This window comes from Cercospora kikuchii (assembly GCF_019650295.1).
Source record: "Cercospora kikuchii DNA, contig_00005, whole genome shotgun sequence".
NCBI lineage: Eukaryota > Fungi > Ascomycota > Dothideomycetes > Mycosphaerellales > Mycosphaerellaceae > Cercospora > Cercospora kikuchii.
In genome coordinates, this window is record NW_025408586.1 from 69,565 (window position 1) to 85,797 (window position 16,233).

The following is a 16,233-nucleotide window of genomic DNA, read 5'->3' on the forward strand; positions in this document are numbered from 1 at the left end:
GCTGGGCCTGCCAGTGCCACGAAGACGGGGTCTCCGCTTGTGCACTGGAATGTGGAGTTGATGTGGGGATTGGTTCACTGAGCGTGCCGTCCCGTCCGATGTTCAGGCGGCATCAGGTGCAGAGCTTACTCTCACCAGCCCGTATCTCCTCACCCTCCGCGTGTAGCGTCCGACATTGAGTGTCTCGGGCTGCGATGGTGGGGCGGATCTGCAAGAGCGAGCAAATATCTCTTGGCAAGACACTGTGCGCATGACTGTGTCGCAACGAGAAGGAGAATGGTCCTTCTTCTCTCGAATTTAGCAGTGGAATTGGAGCTGCAGTAACAGGCACTTGGTGCCCAAGATCCAGAACATCGGCCCTCATTCCGTCACAGCAGGTCGTCGCGGATCGTAGAGTGGGAAATTGCAACAATATTCCTCAGCAAAGCCGAATCCCCGTCGCGATGCGAGCTCTGAGAATTTTGCTCGACGGCGGATCACTCCTCATTGCTATAGGACGCCCAGCATCATGCATCACGCAGATCACGTGATCGTTTCGGCAACGCGCTTGGGATACACATCTTCCACTATCACTACTGCACATTGTGTGGCGGGGATATGTCATTACACTCAAGCAGCAACTTGCTGTCTTTGCGGTCGCGTCTCACAAACGAGCAGGCACTCGACCGTGGGGGCCACTGCGACGAGGCGATGAGAATCGGCGGAGTGGGAGCCTCATCGGTTTCGATACGAATCATGGGCGTGTCCTGATTGCAACTCACAGATCGACGAATCTGCGCTCGGAAATGGCATTTCTAGGGTGTGGAAGGGTGGCTCGTCGATTCTTCCGGCTGGCCAAGACCTATCTGCCTCCGCTACATCCAAGGCAGAATGGTCTTGGCAGATCCGCCAAGACTCAAAGCAAATCATCTCCGCGTGCCACACCTGGAGGAGGTCGGCGTGCGGACGCGTTGCACGGACTGCGCGACCACCCACGAAATAGCGTCAGCGCAGAGGGATTTCGCTGAGGCATATCATGCATTAGTGTGCCATCCTCATGTGCACCATCCGCGACGTGGTCTGCATCGCAACATCCTGACTGCAGAGTGCCTCGCCAACTTTCTCTTCGACAGACTGTGGACCCGTGTGGTGTAGTAACAACCGCATCATCTATGCTGAGATCGCAGCAAGACACGTCGAGGGAGAAAGGGCGCGTGGTTCGAGTGAGTGACCCCAGCATGTGCTCTCACGCTTCATTGATGACTAATGTAAGAAGACGTGCTTCTCGTGTGGCCCAACATGTGTTGGAGAAAGCTCTTGTGCTACGGATAGCAGAAGACTTCAGCGCTCTGCCTCTTCCCAGAGCCGTGCAACGCAAGATGAAACTTCACTCCTGCCCCTACTGGCACCGGCACCGCCATTCTTGGGGTTTGTTCTCCCGGGCTCTGAACATCCTCGCGACCAAGAATTGACAAGCACTGGGCTCTCAACAGACGTCGATCACTCGAGCTCACCTACTTGGAGCATGAATGACGGACAAGCTCTTTCTGCAGGAGAGAGACGGTCAACCAGGAACATGGCCGCAATCGCGGCTCGCGCAGCAGTACCTGTCATCGCCCCTCCCGATCCGGGTAATACGGCCTCACCGATCGTGTGGACCGGATGTGGCACGCAGTCAGCTTCCAGCGTACATGGAACATGCGATGAGGCTTCCCCGCGCTCATCTGACTGTAGGGAGAAGCTGTGGCTGCTCTGCCACGTATCAGCGCAAGCAGTGACGAGATCGCAGGTCAACACACATACGCGGTCGCCTGCGAGATCCCTCCTCGATGGATGTTGCAAAATACTCAGGCTGCGATCGTGCAGTTGCTCCTCGTGCTGGACACAGTTTCCGAGATGTCCACGTGAGTTGCCATGGGCTGCTGGCACACGGGGAGGGGACGTGGAAGGAGAGGATCAGTATTGAGGTGTGAGCATAGTACTTCAGCTGCAAGAGAAAGGCACACGCAATCATATCCAGCATCACATCTCTCGTTCTTGCAATTGTGAGCCCTGTAGAAGTCGCGGCCGATGTTCGACTGTTTCGACAGTCGCAGTGCTACCTTGTGACGCCGACTGCACTCGAGAAGCGTGCATCTGTCTTCCCGCCACGAGTGATACACAATTCGTATCCGGTACCCGACAGCCGCTCCGTGATGACAAGCTGGCGTCGTTCACATCCCGGAACGGCACAGCATGTGATCTAACATCCTTCACTGCGAGACGAGCCACCCTGCGTAACGAGCCAATACACCAACATTCGACTCGCTTGCTGTCAACTAGGGGTTCGCAGTTCCGCCATCCATTCGGCGATTACCTGCGCGGTTTCTCTCTCTATCACCTGAAGCGTTACCAGAAATACATCGTCGTGGTCCCTTCGTCGATCATTTCGCAAACGCTACAAATTGACTCTCCGACGGATTGCCCCTGCTAAAGTGTGCCTGCAGTGTTGCGGCAGACTTTCAGGGGGTGAGTACTGAAGCCATCAGGCAAACAATACACGTTCTGCTCCAGGAATGATTTCACCTAATGTATGAGCGAACCGAGAGTTTCTCCGTTCGTCAAGCCAGATCTACAGTCTGTCGGTGAATATGAGACCTGTAATCGTGCTGACCTCAGATCATCGAACATGTGACCCTGTTACAGCGCTATGCTGTCTCCAGATATGCTGTATGGTGCAGTGTGGCGCATGCTGCACAGTCGCGCGCTTCTCGATGATTCTGAAGCCACGTGGGGTCAGCGCTTCTGCCTGCTGTCCTCTTTCGGACCAGTTCTCGGGTACCTGCAGATCCCCCAGAAGGCAGAACCTCTGCTTCGGTCTTCCCATCCCTCCACATTACTTCCATACAGTAGTACGGAGCGTATGGACAAGGCCAGCCTGGCGCTGGCCGAAGATGCGTGCTCTGGCGTCGAGAGATCTTTTCGCGCTCGGTCACAACACACTAGTATTCCCCGCACCACGCTCCAGCATCGCGCGCGCGGACGACCGTCGCTCAAGGCAAAGGCGCAAAGCCAGCAGTACCTTGATCCATGGGAAGAGAAGGCGCTGGCCGCCTTTCTCGTCCAGCAAGACGCTCTTGGTCGGCCAGTGCGAATCAAGTATGTAGGTTCGATTGCGTTCAGTCTCGCTCGCCAGCGGGCGCCTTCGAAGAGGCCCAGCAAACCGCCGGGCAAAAACTGGCCGCAGCACTTCTATAAGCGACATCCAGAGCTGACAGCTAGCACGATCAAGGCGCTCGATTGGAAGCGATATGAGATCCACGATAAAGTGATGCACTGGTTCGATGTGATCGGACAGGTCTTGCAGGATCCGAACGTGTTGCGAGAGAACGTCTACAATATGGACGAGACGGGCATCATGCTTTCTCAGCTGGGCTCCGTCAAGGTTCTGGTAAGTAAGGAGAATTCGCACAACTACAGAGGTGCCCGTATCCAGCGCGTCACGATCACGGCCATCGAGTGCGTGAGTGCGGATGGTAGGTATCTGCATCCCATGATCATCTGGCCCGCTGCCACTCACCGATCCAACTGGAGTACGTGGCCTACCCCCGGATGGCACTACGCCTTCTCGGACAGCGGGTACACGGACTCATTCCTTAGCTTGCAGTGGCTGAAGCTGGTGTTCGACCCTCAGACCAAAGATCGTGCAGGACAGAAGCCGCGAGTACTGATCTGTAATGGGTTCGGGACGCATGAAACGCTCGAAGTGTTGGAGTTCTGTTTTGAGAACAACATCACGCTGTGTCGCCTCCCTTCTTACACGTCCCATAAGTTGCAACCCTGTGACATCTCTGTGTTCGGTCCGCTCAAAGCAGCCTACCGGGATTAGGTGGAACGTCTGGAACGTGGAGGCGTGGGAACGATCGGAAAGGAGCACTTTACGTACCTGTACAGCCCTGCACGTAAGCGTGCTTTCACGTTACGGAATGTACGATCGGGCTGGGCCAAAGCAGGCCTCTTCCCGTTCGATCCGGCCAAAGTGATCAAGGATTTACCTCCAGCTACTATCGAACCAGCAGGACTGGCGACTGGCATTGTACGGCAAGATCCAGTCTCCCATGATCCGTTGCCGCACACTCCAGTAACACCCAAGGCTCCCGTAACTCCCGTATCGGCGGAAGCAGTCCACGCTCTGCACAATCTGATCAAGCTCGATACCGACATGCTCGACGTGACCCGCCGGCAACGTTTTCAAAATAACCTCGAGAAGCTCACTAATGCAACACAACTGTCGTTCGCCGAACGCACCCTCCTTCGTGAGCAAAATCAATTTTTAGCGAAGATTAATAACGAAGCCAAAGCCCGTCGGTTTACCAAGACAGAGATTATTGGAACGGCAAGGGTGATGAACTATGAAGATTGGCGAAAGTACGAAAGGATCGTGCTCTGAAAGAGGCTGGGAAGGAGGCAAAGAAAGCCGAGAAAGAGGCCAGTAAGGCTGGCAGCGCTAGGACCGGGCCAGAAGCGAAGGATGTGAGAAAAGCCGGACGTCAATGCGGAAAACTTGCACTAGATAGTGATGCCCAAGACTGTAGTAATGCAGAAGCGTTGCGGGTCGACATCGGAGGCACAAGAGTGTTCGTCCATGCCGGGACTATGTATGGTTCCTATGGGGCGGTTTTGTTTCTCTTTTTGAGGGTGACATTTCGAGAATGCGGGCTGTCTTGCCAATAGGGCTGGCGATACTGCATACATCGCATAACAGTTGATGTGCGGTAAGCATACTGGTCTTCCGCAATGAGTTGCAACTATTCTCGCGTAATAAGCTGCTCGTCTATTGTGGATCGGGGCTGTGGATGCGCTGTCATGCAGGAGCTTTGCCTCCTCCCAAATGCGCAGCTTAGTCTAGATTGCGGGGACCTGTGGTATCTCAGCTGCAAGGCGCAGCCATGCACTAGCGCCATGCTTTCTGGCCCTTGCTGAGTGTAGCAACAAAACTTTCAATCTTCCACTTACGCACAGTCTCATCGTTCCATTTCTTGCCAGGCGAAAAATACGATGACTTACAAACATGCGCCGCTCCAACACTCAGACAGCATCCGTCTTCTCGAGCTGGACTGTTCTAGCGTTTCCGAAGGACACATCAGAGGTCGTCTGACGCACACTAGGCTGCAAACAAATCCGTCCTATTACACTTTGTCTTACGTATGGGGCAGCAAAAAGTCTTCGATCAGAACCATTCTATTGGATGGTAGCTCATTCACTGTCACGGCTTCTCTGCACGACGCTTTGGCTGCACTTTCATCCTGTTCCCAGCGACGAAGGCTCTGGATCGATCAAATTTCTATCGACCAAGAAAACGATGTCGAAAGGCAGAGTCAAATTCGCATCATGGCCAGTATATTTCGGCAAGCAGAAAAGGTCATTGGGTGGCTATGAAGAAGCGAATGCGGCAGCGATATTGCGTTCGATTTTTTCCAAGTTCTCAACGGCAACACATACGACAGTGGACACACGAGCACGGATTTCGAACTCGCCCTTGCGAGGTTGTTCCAGCAAGGCGACAGACGGAATGTTCAAGATTTGTTGAATCCCGACGCAAACACAATGGTAGCAGCACGGTCTCTCTTGCAGCGACCCTGGTTCTCGCGCCGATGGATAGTGCAGGAAGTCGTCCTGGCTAAAAGACTAGAACTCCGTTGTGGCAGTTCATCCATCTCAGGTGACACCTTCTTGGTTGCGGTAGAAAAATTGTGCTCAATAATTGCTGATCCTCCTTTGACGCAATTCCAGAGCCCATATTGGAATGCTCACAGGCTTGCTCAGCTGCGTAGGGAATTATCACGGGGGAAGCACAAGCGCTTCAATGATCTTGCTTATATGCTAAGTGCGTGGCAATGTCAGACTGAGCAGGACCGCTTGAATGCTCTGTGGGGGCTTGTAGACTACGAAGACCCTGCGACTTCCTGGTTCAAGCCTACAGTTGAAGTCTCATGTCGGGATATGTATTAGAACTTTGCTAAACGACGCATTGAAGCCAGTGAGAGTCTAAATATATTGCAGTATGCAGGCTATGGGTACCCGTGCAACGTGGGGCTGCTGCGGAGCCCGGATGAGCTACGCATCTCGTTTGATACGGCTCAGAGTGACATTCCGTCTTGGACACCGGACTGGAGAATTCCGGGCAAGCCTCTACGACTACACAGCAATGATATTGGGGGAGCTCAATTCTCTGCAAGTGCAATGCCCACCTGGTATTCCTTTAGAGGCGAACAACTCTGCGTGCGTGCGGTCAAGGTTGATACAATCGGCGCTTGTGAAATGCCCTATTGTCTCCCAGTGTGCAACGAACTTGGTTTCTCTCCTTACCAAGTGTTCGCAGGCTGGTTAGACTTGGCTAGAAGCCAGCTTCCACCTTCGGATATAGAGCCCGCCTTTGGCTCGACACTAATTATGGACGGTTGCGTTAAAGCTATAGACTGTGTGGATATGGAAATACTACCATGTGAGATACACGACCTGTTCGAACATTGGCTCGCTCACGTTCATGGCCTTTCCTATGCTAAAGCTGTAGACCAGCATGAAGCGGCTCAAGATACTATGCAGGAAGACTGGTCAGGCGTTGAGAAATCCACTCAATACGGCAGTGTGGCGGAGGAGGTGAACCGCAACCGACGTTTTTTCATTACAGAAAAGGGAAGGATGGGAATCGGACCGGTTCGCATATTCCCTGGGGCTTCCATATACCTCATCCATGGAGTTGCAACGCCGATTATTGTTGGCGAGGAAGCAGGGAAGGTGACCCTCTACGGCGAGTGCTTTGTGAATGGAATGATGTATGGTGAGCTCTCAGAATCATCGAGGACCGTAACTTTGCACTTGTCTTGAGGCTTTCGGATAGATAGCATGTCGGATGGTGCGATTCGCTCTCATAGCTGGTGGTATTCCACTCTCCGGGATGTGTTCCATAGTGTATTTTGCAGAATCTAAAATCTCCTGATGTCCAGTATTATCTGTGTTACACCTGATCCCCACGTCTTGCTGTATCGTTTTGCGCCCCTAGGCTCATCGATGTGCTGCGAACACGTGCTTCAATCGATACTAGCGTGGCACGAATGATGCTAGTGTGAAGCGATGAGCGCGAATAGACCTCTTTACGCCAGAGCACACATCTTCGGCCAGCGCCAGGCTAGCCTCGTCCATATGCTCCGTACTACTCTATGAAAGTAGTGTGGAGGAATGGGAAAGAAGGAACTAGAGTTTCTGGGGGATCTGCAGGTACCCGAAAACTGGTCCGAAAGCGGACAGCAGGCAGAAGCGCCGAGCCCACGTAGCTGCAGCAGTCTGCGACCGTGCGCCACACTCCACCATACACAGCATGTCTGGAGACAGCATAGCGCTGAAACAGCCTTTTGTGTGTTACAGCATGAGGTCAGCACGATTACTCGTCTTATATCGTTGAGCGATCTACGGATCTGCATTGATGAACGGAGAAACTCTCGGAATGCACGACACCTTGCTCCGACATCTACTAATGCAATAGAGATGTCCTTTGCTATATAGACTGCAATGTCTGCCCTCCGAAAGCTTGATGCAAATCTGCGAGCACAATGTAGCAGGGGCCGAGTATGGAAGAGTGGTTTTGCAGCGTTTGCATAGTGATCAATAGTACGACTATTGCCATGCATTTTTTGTAATGCTTAAGACAGGAGAGGAAGAAGGCCTTACAGATCAGTGCCGAATGACTTCGCAGCACATAAACTCCTTGTCCATGGCGAGCGAGTCGGAAGTTCAGATTGTGGCTCGTCATATAGGGTAGCTCGTGTCACGGTGAAGCATGCGTAAAAACCTTCGACATGAACAACAATAGTGCCAAAGAAAGTGATGAATGTGTTCGGGTGGGAGAAGGTGTGGTCGCTGGGCGCGTCGCGCCGGTCCCGTACGCAACCGGGCTCGACGACGCTGTTGCGGGGGTGCCAAGCCCGGAGAGGATGGGGAGGGCGGTGGACGAGGAGGGCTACCAGGTGGTGACCAGGGCTCGAGGAAGGAAGACAAATCATGCAGCTGGCAGCACGGGCCGCGAGGCTCCAGTAGCCTTCCAATTCAGCCAGCCGACCGAAGCTTCGAAGAAGAGGAGGGCAGAGGAGCAGCCCGAGAATGCCTCTCGAGAGACGAAACTGGGGGATCAAATCCACAGTCTGAAGGCGATGGTCCGGAGCCTACTTAAGAAAGAAGAAGAGAGGATGCAGGAGATCCGGGAGATGCGCAGGGAAGTTCAAGAGGTCAAAGAGCTGAAAGCAGAACTGCTAGAGCTGAAAAGCTCATTCAGATAGGCAATCGAGGCAAGCCGACATATGCAGCAGCAGCGGCGATCGGCAACACGGGCCAGGCGCATGATGGCAACCTATCGAGGAGGTCTAGCAGTCAAGATCAGCCGCAGGGAATGCGAGTAGAGGACGACAAATGTGGGATCACCGTCAACACCTCGCGATTCTCGGGAGAGAAGACGGACCTGGTCCGGGTCAAGACGATGCTCCAGCAGGGCCTCGATGGATGTCAAGAGCTAGGAGGCGTGCAGATCCGCTGCATCCGCCAGTTGTCGGGCGAGAGGATCAACGTGGTCTTCCATACTGAGGCGGAAGCGGTGAAAGCGAAGGCGAGCACCGCATGGCTCGTCACAAGCATGCCTCACGCCAGCGTCAAGAGCGAGACGTGGTACCCGGTTAAATGCGACATGGTAGCCAAAGTGCGGTGCTCGATGCCACCGCCGGTGGAGGAAGATCACTGCGAAAGGAAGTGTGCATGGAGTTTGCAGCAGACAATCGGGGAGAAAACTTGGACTTCACGGCGATGAAGGCGAATTGGCTCAGCAGAGTCGATCCGTGGAAGAAAACAGGCTCGCTGGTCATCTGGCTCAAGAATCGACTGGCGGCAGAACATTTGTTGAAACGCGGCGAGGCACTGTTCGGGGGTGGGGCGTGCGGTGCGTTCTGCTCACGGTGCGAGACAAGCACTGCAGACAAGCTGTGCTTCAACTGCAACACGTACGGCCATCTGCAGAGCGCATGTCGGAAGCCCACGAAGTGTGGAAAGTGCACGGGGTCGCACCAGACTCGGGACTGCCAGAGCGAGGGACCACCAAAATGCGCAGTGTGCGCCGTCCCGCATCGCGTCTCGGACTGGCAGTGCAAGAGACACCCTAATCATAAGAGATATTTGGATACGCAAGCGAGCCAGAACACCAACCAGCGGCAAGCGTCTGCAAACCAGGACACTGAGATGGGAAATAACGCAGTCAGTCCATGAGTGCCGCTTTCCAGGTACTTCACTATAACGTGGGACGACAGAAACAGGTGCAGTGGAGTGTGCTCAATAATGCAGCATACTCGAAGTTTACCGTGTTGGCGCTGGTGGAGCCATATCTGTTCCGCCGCCCGGATACCGGAGAAGGTTACTGTGGGTTCCACGAGCGATGGCGGCCAGTGATCCCGACGGTACAGCGGGAGCACACGTCCACGCAGTTTGCATATCGAGCGATACTGTGGGTAAATGCAGCGGTAGAAGCAGTGCAGGTACCGATCGACTCGTGCGACCTCGTGGCAGCGACGCTCCAGACCGCCGAAGCAACAGTGCTCGTGATCTCTGCATACGACCCGAACGACCGAAGCCGGTTCCGCGCACAGGATCCCGATCTGTACGAGAAATTGACTCGAATCCGCAAGGCCATCGATGACACCCGGGCTCGAATTGGAGGCGAGATCGAGGTGGTGATGTGTTCGGACCTAAACCGTTACGACTGCCTGTGGGGTGGGCGAGATGGAGTGAGGAGAGCGCGGAGGGACGAAGGGAGGCCGCTCGTCCATTTGGCGCACGAATTCGACCTGCAGTCGATGCTGCCCACTGGAACCATCACGTGGCAACATCCCGGTCGAGAGCAGTCATCCACGGTGGATGTTATTATGGCGAGTCGAGCACTTGTGCCTCAGCTCGTCCGTTGTCACATTCACGAGCACGACCATGGATCGGATCATCGACCGGTGGCCATCGAGTTTCGACTTCGACCCCAACAAGTGCCCACAAAGCTCACTCGGTTTATACCAGAGAAGGCGGATTGGCTGCAGATTGGGAACGAGGTGTTGGAACGACTTAGACACGTGCCTCGGCCGGAAAATCCCAATACTGTGCACCTGGATGCAATAGCCGAAGGCTTTATGGAGGCAGTGGTGCAGACAGTCCACGCCAGCGTGCCGCGAGCGCGACCATCGCCATACGCGAAGCGGTGGTGGACGCCAGACCTGACGTTGCTGCGTACCCCGCTATCCTCAGCGCGCAATCTCGTTACTACCCTAAGGAGAAGAGGTGAAGATGCATTTGAAGCTCGGGAGAGATATCGCGTCGCCCGTCAAGAGTACTTCCGGCGTATCGAGCGCCAAAAGAGTCAGCACTGGAAGGAATTCCTTGCTGAGCCCAACAATCTGTGGAGAGCCAACCAGTACACCAGCATCGCTAGTGGGTTGTCCCATATTCCCACTCTGAGGTACGAAGACGCAGTGGCAGAAACGGAAGAAGCAAAAGCGGCTCTGCTTATGGCGAATTTCTTTCCCGCTCCGCCAGAGCCAGAGAGCAATACAGGACACCAACAGGCAAGAGAACGTCGCCGAGGACGGGTGCCTCGCGATCTACCCGCAATCACAACAGAGGAAATCGACCAAGCCATCTTCCGGTATAACCCGAGAAAAGCACCTGGTGCAGACGAGATCAGCTTCGAAATGTGGAGACAACTCCTGCCGTCAGTCCGCCCGTGGATCCAATGGATATACCAGACGTCTCTGGACCTGGCATACGTACCCCGTTCGTGGCGCCATGCCAAGATCATTGCGCTGCGGAAGCCCGGGAAAGCGGACTACACCGTGCCCAAGGCCTACCGACCCATATCCCTGCTGCCCACGATCAGCAAGGGCTTGGAGTGTATTGTGGCGACGAGGTTGTCATACTTGGCCGAACGTTACTCTCTGCTCCCGGACAACCATTTTGGGGCTCGAAAGCAGCGATCGAGTGAGCAGGCCTTAGATATTCTGGTTGAGAAGATCTCGGAAGCATGGAGAGGAAATCGGGTGTTGTCATTGGTCACACTCGATGTGCAAGGGGCTTTTAACGGGGTCCATCCAGCCATATTAGAACGGCGGTTGGGCGAGCGCGGTGTGCCCAGCAAGATAGTACGATGGATCCGCAGTTTCTGTGAGGACCGTACAGGGACGGTGGTGATGGGGCGGCACGTTTCCGAATGTGTGCGCATCGCACACGCCGGCATTCCGCAAGGATCTCCCCTCTCTCCGATCTTGTATGTCTTTTACAACGCGAATCTCGTGGAAAGCAGGATCGATGCCGAGGGCGGCTCGCTGGGGTTCATCGATAACTACACGGCATGGCGGACCGGTGCTGACTGTGATGAGACGATGCGGAAGTTACGCTTGCAGGTGCTCCTTCCGGCGGCACGGTGGGCACGGGAGAGTGGAGCGACATTCGAAGCGGCGAAGACCAGCCTCATTCACTTTGAGCGTCCCAGGGTCGAGCCGTGCCGAAAGACTTCCCTACGCTTCTTGGGACAGGGGATCGAACCGCAAGACCGCATCAAGGTTTTGGGCGTTATCCTTGACAGCAAACTGCAGATGACCGATCATATTGACAAGATTGTGGAGAGGGCTACGAAGAGATGCCTGGCGATGGGAAGGCTGCGCGGAATCCGGCCGAGGCAGGTCCGCCAGATGTACCAAGTGGCGGTCACCGCCACAACGGATTACGCTGCATCTACGTGGTATGCGGAAGGACGCCGAGGAACGCAGGAGCACGTCGCCCGTCTAGGACGAGTGCAGCGCATGGGCGCGCAAGCCGTCATTGGCGCTTTCCGAACGGTGTCGTCTGCCGTCCTGCAGGACGAAGCCGGTCTCGAACCGGTCGCCATGCGATTGGCGAAACGAGTGGCCAAGCACGCATTGGAGGTCCGGGCTCTACCCCGGGGTCATCCTCTGTGCACAATCATGAATGGGATGGAACGGCGATCCAACCGGCACGCGAGTCCACTATTCGAAACATGGTCCCGGTATCATAAAGCACTCCAGGGAACCAAAGGAGCAGCAATCACCGCACGACCGCTATATGCGCTGGCGCCCTGGCATGATCACCAGCAGATGGTGTTTGTTCATGAGGCTGCAGAGGCGATGCGCTTCCACCGGGAAATATCTGCCTCTATAGCCAAGAACATTGTCTACTATACTGACGCATCGGTCCGGAACGGATGGGCAGGAGTTGCGGTTGTGAGGTACGATCCGAGCTGTGGACACCCTGGGTTTAAAGTCGTCTGCCGAGAAACGATCGGGCGAGAGAAGACGTGCACGGCTACGGCCGCCGAGGTCTGGGCCATCAAGACGGCGCTAGAGCGGCTAGGCAGGGCCCGAGAGTCAGGATGGATTGTCACCGATAGTCAAGAGGCGCTACACCAGATCGAAAACGGCGCAAGATCCAGGAAACTGGAAGCCCTTGTTTCAGCGACGCTGCGCGAAGTGCAGAGCATCAAAGATCAAGGCCAGGAAGTTAAGTTCTTGTGGGTTCCTGGACATAAGGGAATACCGGGAAACGAGCGCGCGCATGTGGCGGCCCAGACGACCACGGCCGAGAAGCACATGGCTATGGTGAAACCGGAACAACGAATTCGAGAACAAGGTGAAGTACAGAAACTACTCCGCAAGGCAATGGACGCGGACAGATTTCACGTGCAGGGCAAATGGGGAAAATACACGTATGCTATCGACAGCGCCCTCCCCGGTAAACACACATTACAACTATATGGGCCACTGTCGCACGAGGACGCAGGCATTCTTGCGCAGGCTCGCACGGGTCACGCGCACCTGAATGAATACATGGCCCGAATCAGACAAATCGAAAGTCCAATGTGCATGTGTGGACAGGGCGGAGAGACGGTGAAACACGGAATCCTCCACTGTCCCAATTGGACAGCAGAGAGAACGCGACTGAAAGAAGTGGCCGGAGATCGATGGGGAGACGTCTCCTACTTACTAGGCGGGAAGAGTCGTAGGAGAGACCCGAGGACCGGGCAGTACGTAGATGGAGACCAGTGGCGACCGGACTTGGTCGTGGTGCGAGCGACGATCGCGTTTCTCAAGAGTACGGGAAGATTTTCGAGCCAGGTCATAGGCGCAGACCGCCGCTGATGGTACTCTCGCCGAGTGGCTTCCTCCCGTCACACTCGTAACAAAACCGACTTGGGGACGTTTTGAGTCAAGGCGGCTGATGAGAGTACGAATGGCAGACATATAACGTTTAGGGACAGCTCATACGGGCTCGATCCGTGCATAGCTAGATTGAATAACGAAACGAAACGAAACGAAACTATTCGCTGGGTTAGCGGGGCCTGGCGTTATTACCCCATATCATCGTTACCACAAGAGCAGAGGTGCAATCCATCTGACACACACATCTATTACAAGATGGGCTCGCCGGCGCCTCGTTCTATCGCTCTATATACCTACGTATAAACGCTACCTTCGCTAACTTAATATTACCTCTGGTCCCAGGAGACGCAAACAATGCACGATGACGGCATTTGCCCGCCTTCATTCTCCGACCCTACTATGGTGCCTGCTGTAACTGAAACGTCTCTGCTAGCACAACTCGCCAAAGAAGGAAGCAGCCCGGATTACGATCATTTCTGACCTGTAGCGCATAGGAGAGACATGGGACGAGCGTGTCTGGGAAGTACAAGCCTTACACATCTCACAAGAGAGAGCGCGCCTCGAAAGCTGTGGAGAGCAGCCCACGCCGGCCACAACTTGAGCGGCTTACGTGCCCGTGGTTTGATGTTCGAGCAGGATCCAACTATACCCGTAGGTCTTGGCTGGGCAATACCTACGACCACTGCAAACTTTCAGATCCGGGTGAATAAACACTTTGCGTGGGGCAACCGAGACCTCAGTCTTTTTCTCTCTTTGACGTCAGACAAAAATTTTGCACGACGACTCTGCCAGCAATATTTTCGTGAGCAGAAACACGGTGTCACATTATGGGAGATAGATGGTAAAGCGCTCGTGGATGATCCGGCTGTGATGGTATGGAGACGAGACAGTATTATTGCTGCATTTAGTCTTGATCTGGAGCTTCGGGAGCACGAATATGTAATCCTGGCACAGATTCCCACTGAATATTGTGATCGCATTATGTACGGGTGAATATGTTCAGGTTCGCGTTTCTTGTTGTACTCACTTTCACTATCGTGTCTACTTGCGGTGGCTCTACAGGGACAAGATCCTCGTGCAAGATCGTGACCACGATTAAGAGAAGGTGAGGAGGCACTCAAGCTGACGGATTTGGGCGCGGTTGGTAAACTGTGAGTGTTGACTATTGTCCGGGATACACCTGCTTCACACGCTAACCATGCCTCAGATACAACACGCTCGTTCGAATGGCTAAGCGGGGAAAGCTTCTATGCGTGTAAGATATCTGGCGAGCTGAAGAATGCTAGAGCTACCGAAGATGATACTATCTTGGGCTTTCACACATCTTATTGTGTGGTGTCGTAGCCAATAATCTGCATAGATTTCGAAAGCACGATACTAATTTGACGACAAGGGAGGAAGCGTCAAGCGGAGCACCTCCGTATTCCAGGACCAGAGAGCCCAAGAAGTGACAGTACTCCCAGGACACAGCAGTGTAATACATCAAGCATGGCACTCTTTGGTGGACTCAAAGATCGTTCTTGACCAAGGCACGAGGTACTGATTTTCCGAAAGCGAGGACACGCTGTAGAACTCACCATCAGTACAAGGACAAACCATGAGCCGCACAGCACAGTCACTATAGACATAACTCGACTATCTGCGCAACGACACTCGTTTCCAGGAGGGACTCCATGCTATTAACACCCATGAAGAGAAATCTTGCCGGAATGAAGCTGATACTTTTTCAGTGGCTCATGGCTAGGAAGATTACGCCACAAAGCCCCTCATTCGTCGCCGCTGTGGTCCTGGTTCAATACTCTTTCGCTTGCACCGTTTGCCTGATTACGAGCCTCGATAGCGAGCTGTAACATGATCTCATTTGATCATTCATGCCATCCCCACTCTCGCAATAGCAGGCTCTTATAGTGACGAGTTCTGCTGAGATCCAGCTAGAAGTTGTAACATGGTGTGCAGAACTCAGCATGGAATGCGCTGACGCATTCATAACTGCCACCAGCATTGCAAGCTGTTCCGGGGACATTGCCGGCAGTGCCGTTGGCTCGATGAGCAGTCGCACAGACAGCTTCACAGTCCAGCTCGCCGACTTGATCGTTCTACGCTGCTTTTAGCTCTGAACACCATTGCCTTTGGAGAGCGGCGCGAGACTTACTGAGTATAGACAGCAGTGCCCACCGTTATCGAAAAGACACTGGCAATAGGTGCATGCCTGGATCGTTGGAAAGGCTACGAGGAGCATGTAGATCAAGGTATGTCGGACTTGCATCGTAAGATGTACAGAAGATTCTGAGCGTCCGACAGCAAGCTGAAGATATATGCAAGAAAGTGTTACTGACCATGCTGATGGATCAGCTTCTCCAACGACTCGAAAGCATGCACTCGAGAGGTATCGTCCATCGCGACATTAAACCTCAAAACTGCTTGATGGGAACAGGCGGGAATGGCAACGTCGTTTACATCACTGACTTGGGTCTCGCCGAGGATGCCGATGCTAAAGATGATCCTTCTGGAACTACATCCACGAGGCCGTGGTTGGTTGGAACAGCCCGTTATGCCAGCATCCGAGGCCACGAAGGAATAAGTGAGCAAGGCAGGTCCTGCTTGCCCTGAAGTGTCTTACTGACGCGTTCCGTAACGCAATCCTTCCGAGATGACCTTGAATCGCTGGCTTACACCATGATCTATTTTGCACGAGGCAAACTCCCGTGGCAGGGCCTGAAGGGACGACGCAAGGAAAAGGAAGCGTTGATACTGGAGAAAAAGAGGAGTATAGAGGTTGGAGATCTGTGTGCGAGCTTGCCCGAAGAATTCGTGAAATACATGGAGTACGTTCGCCAGCTTGGGTATGGCGAGATGCCAGATTATGCTAGAATAAGAGCGCTGTTCCGGTCTGGAGCCTGGAGTAGGGGCTGGGACGACGATGGTGTCTTCGACTGGACTGTGCTCTTGTATCTTCAGCACAAATGTGAACATCAGGATTCCTGACCAAGAACACAATGCCCGAGTCCCTCGAGCCTCACCGGGA

General features: G+C 54.1%; 3 protein-coding genes across 3 annotated transcripts; all 3 read left to right on the forward strand.

The window, feature by feature from the left end:
* Window positions 1–7,814: 7,814 nt before the first annotated feature.
* On the forward strand, window positions 7,815–8,291 carry CKM354_000784500 (uncharacterized protein; the record flags this gene model as incomplete). The annotated part of the gene is made up of 1 exon (XM_044803206.1): window positions 7,815–8,291. The coding sequence occupies one exon, from the start codon at window positions 7,815–7,817 to the stop codon at window positions 8,289–8,291; it is 477 nt and encodes a 158-aa protein (XP_044659141.1).
* Window positions 8,292–9,260: 969 nt separating this feature from the next.
* CKM354_000784600 (uncharacterized protein) lies at window positions 9,261–13,187 on the forward strand (the record flags this gene model as incomplete). Its single annotated transcript, XM_044803207.1, has 1 exon — window positions 9,261–13,187. The coding sequence occupies one exon, from the start codon at window positions 9,261–9,263 to the stop codon at window positions 13,185–13,187; it is 3,927 nt and encodes a 1,308-aa protein (XP_044659142.1).
* Window positions 13,188–15,545: 2,358 nt separating this feature from the next.
* On the forward strand, window positions 15,546–16,193 carry CKM354_000784700 (uncharacterized protein; the record flags this gene model as incomplete). The annotated part of the gene is made up of 2 exons (XM_044803208.1): window positions 15,546–15,798; window positions 15,859–16,193. The coding sequence occupies 2 exons, from the start codon at window positions 15,546–15,548 to the stop codon at window positions 16,191–16,193; spliced, it is 588 nt and encodes a 195-aa protein (XP_044659143.1).
* Window positions 16,194–16,233: the final 40 nt, after the last annotated feature.